Source organism: Lolium rigidum, chromosome 5 (genome assembly GCF_022539505.1).
Source record: "Lolium rigidum isolate FL_2022 chromosome 5, APGP_CSIRO_Lrig_0.1, whole genome shotgun sequence".
Classification (NCBI taxonomy): domain Eukaryota; kingdom Viridiplantae; phylum Streptophyta; class Magnoliopsida; order Poales; family Poaceae; genus Lolium; species Lolium rigidum.
The window spans coordinates 45,815,417-45,825,135 of record NC_061512.1 but is presented as its reverse complement, the minus strand read 5'-3'; the positions used below and the strand labels follow the sequence as shown (position 1 = coordinate 45,825,135).

Here is a 9,719-nt window from a genome sequence, read left to right as displayed (position 1 = left end):
AAAAGTACAATTGCACACCTATGTGCAATTTCCATGTGTACGATTCGATTACCATGCAAATCTAACGGTCCTATCGTGTATCGTCGATCTATAACTAACTTAATTTTTGGTTGATCTAAAGCAAGCCAAAGAGTTTAACCCCACTAAAGTCAAGCAAAGCAATCTGGACTTGTGGAAATCGTCTTTCGCATTTTGTATTAAACGTTGGTCTTATAGCAAGCTAAAGTGGCAAGAGCATGGTGATTAGAGTAAGAAAAGGACCGCTGAAGGTCAACCTTTTGAGATACTAGTATTGCTCAGGAAGCTCATGTGATTGATGTGAACTTCAATATCCCTTTCAGAGGGCGTATGTCCCCTGATATTTGACATCAATGGAATTACATTAAAGTATCTATAGGTCAGGTTCATAGGAATCAAGATAATGATGCACTTTCTTGGTCTCTGACGACCAATAAAAGATTTTCAACTCGCTTTGTATATCAGTTGTTGGAAAATAGTATCGCTGGGCACATAATAAGAGGATTTGGAAAAGCAAATTGCCTTTGAAGATTGAAATCTTCCTTTGGCAACTATGTTTGTTTGTCTTTGATATTTTGAACTCATATAGTTAGGCTTTAGTGTAAACAGATTTTTGCCTCGTAGTGAGTGCTCAATGTCGAGCGCTTATCAGTGGGTTTCATGTTGATGCGGGGGTGTCCTCTTTCCTATCCCCTTTTATGCATGTGTGTCAGTGTAAAACAATGTATTTTCGTTTGCAGTAATGAAAAGGGGTAGCCTGTCTTTGAAAAAAAAAGATACATAGGGTATGTCTACTTCTATACCAGGGAAGGAAAAGGAAGAAGATTATAATAGTAGCATCGCGCTTAATAAACAAGGCCTGTTCCGCACACAGAGCGACAGCGCTACCGGGCGAAAAAGACAGCCAGGATGGCCTGGCAGAGAACGGTCAATGTTACAAAACAATGTGCTGCGAGCAGTTTGACAGTCCATTTGGGACTAATTAGGGAAGGTCAAGAGGCTTTTCGGTGCATCGAATTGGTAGCATTTCCTTCCTTTTCTTTGGGTTGTAGCTGCTACTACAGCTGCTGAAGCTGCTGGAGCACCGACGAGACCATATGCAGGGACCCGGTGACGCAGATGAGGCCTGCAGGAGCGCCAGCGCCGCCGCCCTCTACCCGACGCACACCATGCAGCAGCTGGGAGGCGGCCTTCATCAGGTCGTACGAGAATGGCCCGTCCCCGCACCCGATCATCATCGGCTTCGGCTCGTCGGAGCTAGCATCAGCCAGGTGACCGATACGGTCGCTGGTGACCACCCCGATGTCCGCGCACTCGATGCCCTGATCATGCGCGACACCTATCCAGATGTCTCTCAGCGACGAGGCCGGCATGGAGCGGGCGGTTCCTCCCGCGATCCTCGCCTCCGTCAGCAGCACGACGTCTGGCCTTCTGCCTGTGAGATAGAGATCGGGATTGGTAAAAAGAAGTGTCATTCTTCAGTCTAAACACTACAGATATGAGCTAGGTAAACCGTGCATGGGTGGTAGATCTTTGCCTGAGAGAAGCTGCGCGGTGAATGCGAGATGTTCTTTGTCATCAGCCATACCGATGACAAGGGCAAGAGGTCCTTCCGGTTGGACAGTTCTTATCACGTCCGATAAGGCCTTTGCAGATGCCTCTGTGTGGGCTGGAAGATTATCAGAGCGTGAGATGATGTCTAATAAGGGAACAACAGAAAAGGGGAATGGAGCATTAGATACAGGTTATCGCGCAGAACCTCCATCGATGAGAATCGTGGATGCTCCGTCAAGCCCAAGGACAGAGGCTTCATCTTGTGTAAGAAATTGGCTTCTCCCCGGCAGTTGTGTCTTCTCTAAGCCAGCTCGGATCGATGCATCGGACACGTTCCATCCTTAACTTCCCAAATCCAGGGATAAGAGCGAAAAATATGTCAGACTTGAACAAACAAAGCAATGTGTATGGTAAGGTGGAAAAAATTAAAAAGGAACTGAACTGAACTGAAACAAAAATATGTCAGACTTGTACGAACAGTATTGTAGTCTCGTTCAAAAGCAACAATACGGTGAAGATTCAAAATAAAGACGTTAAGCTCAAGGTAACTTTACTTTAATTAATGAAACTGGATTCAGACAGACCATCACCAAAACAATACTATGAATCAGCATGTTTCATTGACTAGCAGACTGAAACATAGAGCCGTGCAAGAACACAGTGCAGGTTCAAAACAAAAGACTATATCGATGCATAACTGTCCTATTAATTAGTGAAACTGATTGACACCAACATTATGAATTGGCATATTTCATTACCTAGCTCACGGAGACATAGAGCTGTGCAGGACGCCGTAACAGCATTCTGACGCTGATGGTCTCCCAGCAGCTGGAGTTTTACATCATGCAATTCCATAGACTGCAAAATGTATTTTGCACTGGTCATTTGGAGGACTTGACAAGAACAGGGGAACATTTTATTCTCTTCTGATTTAAATTTTACTAGATAAGGTTGGACATGGAATCCTACCAATGGCCTATCATTTGAAATCTTCACCGCAATGTCACAACTTTGATAAGGTTTTGCATAATCCCATCCAATGCATCTTGTGATGCTCCTGACACCAGAATCACAAGCAGATATGACGGGTGATTGTGTCAAGAATGCTCTATCCCGAAGAATTTGCTCGACCTCTGTTGAAAATGGACCACCAATGACAACCTGAAAAAAGGCTTGATGTTCAGGCTACAAACTCCATACCAGAAACCTAATTACGAAAAATATTGCAATAAATAAGAATGACTCACAATGAGAAAACAGAATAAATAAGAACATAAAAAGCATGTGTGGATATTTTATACTTTTAGCATGATGGCCATGTACCCAGGGGATTAAGGGTTGAAAGCATTCATATAGAAGTTACTTTTGTATTCCCTTCGTCCAGAAAACGATGTCGCAGATTTGTCTAAATTTGGATGTATCTATACCAAGGAAAAAAATAGTGGGCTATAACAAAATAGCGTCGGCCGAAAAATACGCTATTAGCGTGCTATAGCGCGCTATAGCACGCTATAGCGCCAGAATGATGTACCGTGGGCTGTCTAGAAACGCTATAGCGTGCTATTACCGTCAAAATAACGCCCTATTTTTTTCCATGATCTATACACTAAATCGCGTCTAGATACATCCAAATTTAGACAAATCCACGACAACCTTTTCGGGACGGAGGGAGTACAAGGATAATATCATGATACAATCTGAAGGCTATAATATCACCACATAATAATTAAGGGAAACATAAATCTGCAACTTACTGGAGAAACACAAGATGGTGCCTAGTAAAATAGCTTGGTTAACTATCATGGACATGGAACAGCAAAGCAGAACATGACATACCAAACATTTCTTTGAAGAGAAAGAACACTACACTGCATAGTTAGCTGACTTAAACTGACAATAATCTGAAACTACAAGCAACACAAAATAATCTGATGAACATGAAAATGAACAAGAATGAGAGAATAACTTAACTGGTCGTCCTTCCTTGATAATTCCAGACTTTGCCACTGCGATGCTTTGGAGGGAACCACCCAAAGCAGCCAAATGTTCTTTCCCAATTGTTGTTATGACTGATGCAGCTAGTTCACTATTTCGTATGACATTTGTGGCATCTCTAGCTCCCCCAAGACCTGCCTAGGCAATCAATAGACAAACAAAGCACTATTTTGTCACTGTGAGATTTATAACAGAATAATAGCTATTAAAATTCATTTTTAAACACTACAGGCCCAGCAACTTGTGATCAGTGCTACATCAAATAAAAGAAGTCAATCATTCAACAATCACCATTAACAGTAGTACTTTACTCTTAATACACATAAGCATAAGGGGCTACATTCTGCTATCCCTATATTTCACTTCCGAGTAAGGCCTTGCATTAAATACCAACTTGCTGGTCCCTATTTATTTTGTCCATATTCTGAAATTTTCTTAAAGACACAAAGAGTAAATGGTCACCGCAGAGGACCAGAGGTGGGCAGTAAACAGCTGAGCTGCGACGCAATTATGACTTGTGAGGGAAAGTTTTTTTCATTCCTGTGATATCTTTCCAACATTTAGTACAACAGGTGCATCCTTGTGACTGAACTTCCATGTTAGCAATAGAAGTCCCTAGATGTTGACAACTTCTATGACAGCAGAGCTATGAGTTTACTCCAGCCATGACATTTGCAGCCACATATAAACGCAGACCATGGAAAAAAAAAATTGAGCAGCAGTAACAGTGTGATCTAACAAAGTGTTACACAACTTACTTCGACAATGGCGAAGTCAATGTTTTCTCGTGAGAATAGGAGAAATGAGAGGGCTGTGAAAACCTGCAAAATCACGCAACTGGTTCTTAAGTTCATGATCACCAGAGGTGAAATACCATCTGATGCATATGAATGACTACAGTATTTTTAGTGTGGTTATATATGCACAATAAATGCTATTTGGCCGTATTGAGTTCTGTAAGAAATGTGTTACTGTATAAACACCATACTCTAATGCAGTATACACGAATTAGGATGGCTAAAAAGTTCAGAAAGTGAGATCAGAGCATCATGTGTCCATATATTCCTGCTTATTACATGCATCGTCAATTTTCCCCTGGGCTAGCATCATATAATGTCCATGAAATCCTACTTCTTACAATGAGTACATGTCTAGATTAAATATCACTAGTTATTTTACACTCTAATGGTTATACCAATATGCAAACAGAAACCGGATGACCTAATTTATAAGAGGAAAATTGGCATCACAGCTTGCAAGGTTGAACACAATAAGGTAAGGTGCAAACTAATGAAGGAGCAGAGATGACACAAGTACCTATTCGATAGTTTTGCTATCTTCATGTATATTGAAATTGTAGGACCTCATTTGAGGACAGAAAAAAAAATCAGAATTCACATTTTTTTTCAGAGCAAAAAATCAAAGAAATTTGTAATTTAAAAAGCAAAACAACCTCGAAGTGTGTCAGGGCTCCATTTTCTGATTCTACGGATTCATCAATAGCTTCCTTAGCCTGGTCAAAAAGGTCCCTCAACAATGCAGCTGAAACAGGGCCTCCATGTTCTCCAACAGAAAGGCGCTCTCGGATCGTTAGAAGATGTGGGCTGCATAGATAGCACCATCATAAAATTCCGGTAATCCCTATACGCCATCCGGATGAATTCAACAGAACTCGGATGTGCATTTAATTTTTTTTGACACCATAACCCGACATATTCCTCTATTTGCCATGTCTTGCTTTGACATCACTAAACAGCACATAGTTAGATTGCCGTTCCTTCCTGAGCCAACTCACAAGACACTTTCGTCTAGTGGCTGTACATGAAGCTCAGTGATACATGGTAGAATACCTGGAATAGCATCCCACATTGTAGCCTTGCTCCCTCATGATATTGGACAGAAATGCAGCAGTGGAACCTTTCCCCTTGGTGCCAGCGATATGAACAGCCTACAAATACAGCACTCAGGTTCATCATTCCTCAATGAGATAAATCGAACACTGAATGCCTAACACTTCACCGCACTAACACGTCCCAATGTGCCAGGGTCTTTCCCCTGCTAGCAAACAGAAATGTGCTGGAGCTAATGGGACGCGAGCAGAGGGTTGCGCGAGCCTCACCGGGTAGTGGGTGTGCGGATCGCCGAGGCGGCGGAGGAGGCGGCGCATGCGGCCGAGGTCGAAGCCGTCGTCGGAGTCGGTCCCAGCGCCACGGGGAACGCCGGAGCGCTCGTAGTTGCGGAGCCGGTCCATGTACTCCAGGAACTCCCCGAGCTGTCCCTCCTCTCCTCCTGCTCGTCCGCCGGCGGCCATCGCGGATAAGCCGCGGCGGCGGTTGCTCCCTGCCCGCAGCAGCAGACCGCGGGACCAACGGAGGGGAACCGCGACGCGGGCGAACATGCGGCACGGCCGTGCGGAGGTCACCGCAGCGGCGGCGGTGGCCGGCCGGCGAGCGTGCGCCGCCGTGTCGCCGGAGTGTGGGGGGAAGTTTTGGACTTTTGGTGGGGATAGCAAGAATCAAGATCAGGCTGCAGACGAATTTGAAATTAGCGAGGGGGCTTTGTGGGAAAAGATGCCTAGACCACTTCTAACCGTAAGATCAGATCGACCCTGCTGTTTCTTTTTCTTGATCAGATCATACGAAAACAATTTACTACTAGTGCAGACGTACAGTAGTACTTGATGATCGTGCATGTGGGAAATCTATCGAGTAAATTTGGATCACGCTAGCTCTGGGCATTGCCAAAATATCATTATCTACGTCAGGCGATAGTAATCTCAAATTTTAAAACTCAATTCTTGAATTTTTGAAAATCTTTGGGATATACTCCCTCCATCCCATGAAAAATGATAGATGTCTTAGATTTGTCAATATTTGGACATACTCCCTCCATCACATGAAACATGTCAGAGATTCATCAAAATTCGGGTGTGTTTAAATACTATTTTTTAAGTGTCTAAATACTATTTAGTGTCTAAATCATCTAAATTTAGACAAATGTCCACAAGTTTCGTGAGACGGTAGGACTATGTAGACACTTATTTAATGTATAGATATATCCAAATTTAGATCAATCTAAAACGTCTGTTTATAAATGGGGGGCTACTCAAGAAATGAAGAAGAAAAAATCTTGGAATGAACTGTGTATCCCATGAAATACTATGTCACTGTCCATGGACTATGTATTATGGGCTACATCAGATTTTCAAGATAATGAGGTGTTCATGTTCTGCCTGACTGAAACCTTGGAATTAATGAACCGTGAATGGCACATCATTTAGCATCCACCAACCATAAATCCATAATCAGGAGGAGAATACATACTAGTAGCATCTTACCTATTACTCTCTCCGTTCTAAAATAGATATTTTAATTTATATTAGACATGACTATAACTAAAATGAATCTAGATATTTTTGAATATAGACAAAAACTAAGACACTTGTTTTAGCACGCGGGAATTTGTCACTCTGCTGGATTTAAATAGTTATCGTAGATTTAGCTAAAGATATAATGTAAAATATATTTGGATAGCGACAATTATCTAGGTTCAAAGAGAGTTTTTTTTTCAGTCATGGAGGTGTCAGGTATCATTTGTTTCAGTACCCTCTACCAAGAACAGAACAGGCCCATAGATCACTGAACAGATATGGGATGCCACATGCACGCATGATCCAAGAACCTTAATTACCTGCACCACGCGTAGCGTTGGTGAGTGTGATGAAAGCAGATGCAGAGGGAGAGGTAGCTAGAGTGAACCATCACGCGTGGTTGTTGGGGATTTGCACGATGCATCGTGGGATCTCAGATCTCAGATCTCAGCAGTGCGATAATTTGATCAGGTTGTCGACTAGCATGCATACCTCAAATATGAGGGGAGAATACAGTTTTTTTGGCACTGGCAATTGCTTCTGCATTAAACTTTTACATGCTTTGTTACCTTAGATACTTAGTATCATGATGCCAAAGACAAACACCATGTCATTTTGCATGCTTTTAGAAAGACCATCATATAATACTTCCTTCATCTCATTAAACTTGTCTGAGATTTCAATAAATTTGGATGTATCTACATACAAGATAGTGTCTAGATACATCCGAATTTTGATAAATCTAAGACAAATTTCGTGAAACAGAGAGAGTAGATGAAACATATTGCATTCACAAAATATTTTATTGCTGTCTATATCTACTATCAAAGAATTTTGAACTAAATTAATAGGCATTGTTTGCAAAACATTCAGGTATTTTGTATCCATGTCATGAAGAGTGTATGATGGTTTCCATATACTCACACCGTCCTAAAAAGGGATGTCTTAATTTTGTCAAAATTTACATGTCTCTATACACTAAAACGCCGTCTAGACACATACAAATCTATACAAAGTTGAGACATCCGTTTTAGAACAAAGTATTATGTCAAAAATACTCCATCCGTCCTAAAAAGGTGTCTTAGATTTATCTAAGTTTGGGTCCACATTCTTTCCTAGACAAAGGGAGTACTATTTTTCACCCTAGGAGCAGATGTCCCTGGTGCAAATCTTTGAATTGCCGAAGAAAGATTGCATTCTCATGATAAGTGCATGATCCATTCACGTTTAAGGTCAGTATATCATGATTTTCTTCGTTGTACATAGAATCATAGATATATCTTCTACTCTCTATGTTCCAACTTACATTTTCCAGGCTTGACATGTCGCGAATCCTCTAGAAAGATAGAGGGGGAGTGCTATCTAGATATGCATGTGTCTATACATGTTTTCGTGTAAGAAATACATATAAATCTAGATAAACTTGCGACCTATAATTCAGGACGAAAGGAGTAGTAGGCATGTACAATGGTGGAGAACACACGTCTTGTCTTATCATTCTAGAGGGGGCAATAAATATAAGTGGTACAATGTATATCATCTTATTGTCATCTCTAGCAATAATAGTTTGATTTAAATTTTGATAATACATTGTGTTGTTAAGAGAAGACATATGGTATAATGGAGAAAATAGCCTCCTCTTATTTGGTGTTCATCCTTAGCAAAGAGAAGACACTCTTCCCTTTATTCATTCTCTCTTCTCCAATTAAGAAAACGTGCGACATGATAACCATAAGGAAATGTTGACGTCACTCCATTGTAAGTCGCATGTTTTTGTACTCTATCCGTCTCACGGAACATATCTTAACTTTGTCTAAATTTGGATGCAATTGTCTATGTGCATTCAAATTTAGCAAAGTTAAAGGATGTTTTAACTTTGTCTAAATTTAGACAAAGTTAAAGGATGTATTAACTTTTTCTAAATTTACACGTATGTACACGCTAAAGCACGTCTAGACGTACACATACATATTTTAAAATTAAGACATCTTTTAATGGACGGAACCCGTATTTAGATAAAGTTAAGCGGGTTATTTTGGAACGGAGAAAGTATATTACGCATTGGTTTTGATGGATAACGCACAATAGTATTTCCTCCGTCTCATAAAATTTGTTTTAGACTTATCTAAATTTAGATGTACCTGCGTACCAAATAGTGTATACATATATTCACATTTAACAAATTAAAGTAACTTTTTCATATATTTACATTTAACAAATTTAAGTAACTTTTCGTAGCACGGAGAGATTAGGACAATTACCTCATCACATGTATCCGCATGAAAGGAAGCAAGATTTGGTACGGTCGACGATGTCCTAAGACGCGGCAAACCGCGGCCGGTAACCTGGAGGCCGTGGGGCGTGGCCAGTAACCGAGAATGGCTTGGGTACAAAACGTACTACGGGGCAAGCGTCGCTTTCGAAGTTCCACAGGTTCGTCGAATCTAGACGCAGTTGTAATTAAATCCAAGTCCAAAGGACCAAACCCACCCATTTCGATGATACTCCAATCGAGGTGTCGTTCTCTTCGTGTGGCTGGATCCACCTCGACTGAAAAAACCATGATCTTTTTTGCTGCTCTAATTCCAAGACCATGATTTGGTGGAACAAACCTACCGGAGCAAAGTCTTGCTTAGTTTAATTGCGCAAAACAAATTGCAAGTGGAGCAGGTTGGTACATGGCCATTTTTTCAATCGACTCTCGACGTCGACGTGCGTGTCGCGGCACTACCGTCGCATCGCAGTGACAAGACCACGTGAGGCCAGCCCTTGGTAGTGCTGC

At 41.4% G+C, this 9,719-nt stretch overlaps 1 protein-coding gene across 1 annotated transcript; it reads right to left on the bottom strand.

Annotated features, from left to right (window-relative positions):
• Positions 1–731: 731 nt before the first annotated feature.
• Positions 732–5,965, bottom strand: LOC124653069 (dihydrofolate synthetase-like). Its single transcript, XM_047192120.1, has 10 exons — positions 5,687–5,965; positions 5,418–5,515; positions 5,021–5,171; positions 4,326–4,388; positions 3,544–3,705; positions 2,542–2,733; positions 2,331–2,430; positions 1,778–1,912; positions 1,556–1,687; positions 732–1,453 (listed from the first exon to the last, which is right to left on the bottom strand). The coding sequence occupies exons 1-10, from the start codon at positions 5,963–5,965 to the stop codon at positions 1,077–1,079; spliced, it is 1,689 nt and encodes a 562-aa protein (XP_047048076.1). The 3' UTR covers positions 732–1,076.
• Between the last annotated feature and the right edge of the window lie 3,754 nt (positions 5,966–9,719).

Excerpts from the sequence above, each read along its gene's own strand:
- LOC124653069 (XM_047192120.1), bottom strand. The coding sequence starts at position 5,965 with ATGTTCGCCCGCGTCGCGGTTCCCCTCCGTTGGTCCCGCGGTCTGCTG. Across the intron at positions 5,172-5,417 it reads AATGTGGGATGCTATTCCAG|CCCACATCTTCTAACGATCC; the intron begins GTATTCTACCAT and ends CTATCTATGCAG. Across the intron at positions 1,454-1,555 it reads CACCGCGCAGCTTCTCTCAG|GCAGAAGGCCAGACGTCGTG; the intron begins GCAAAGATCTAC and ends TCTATCTCACAG.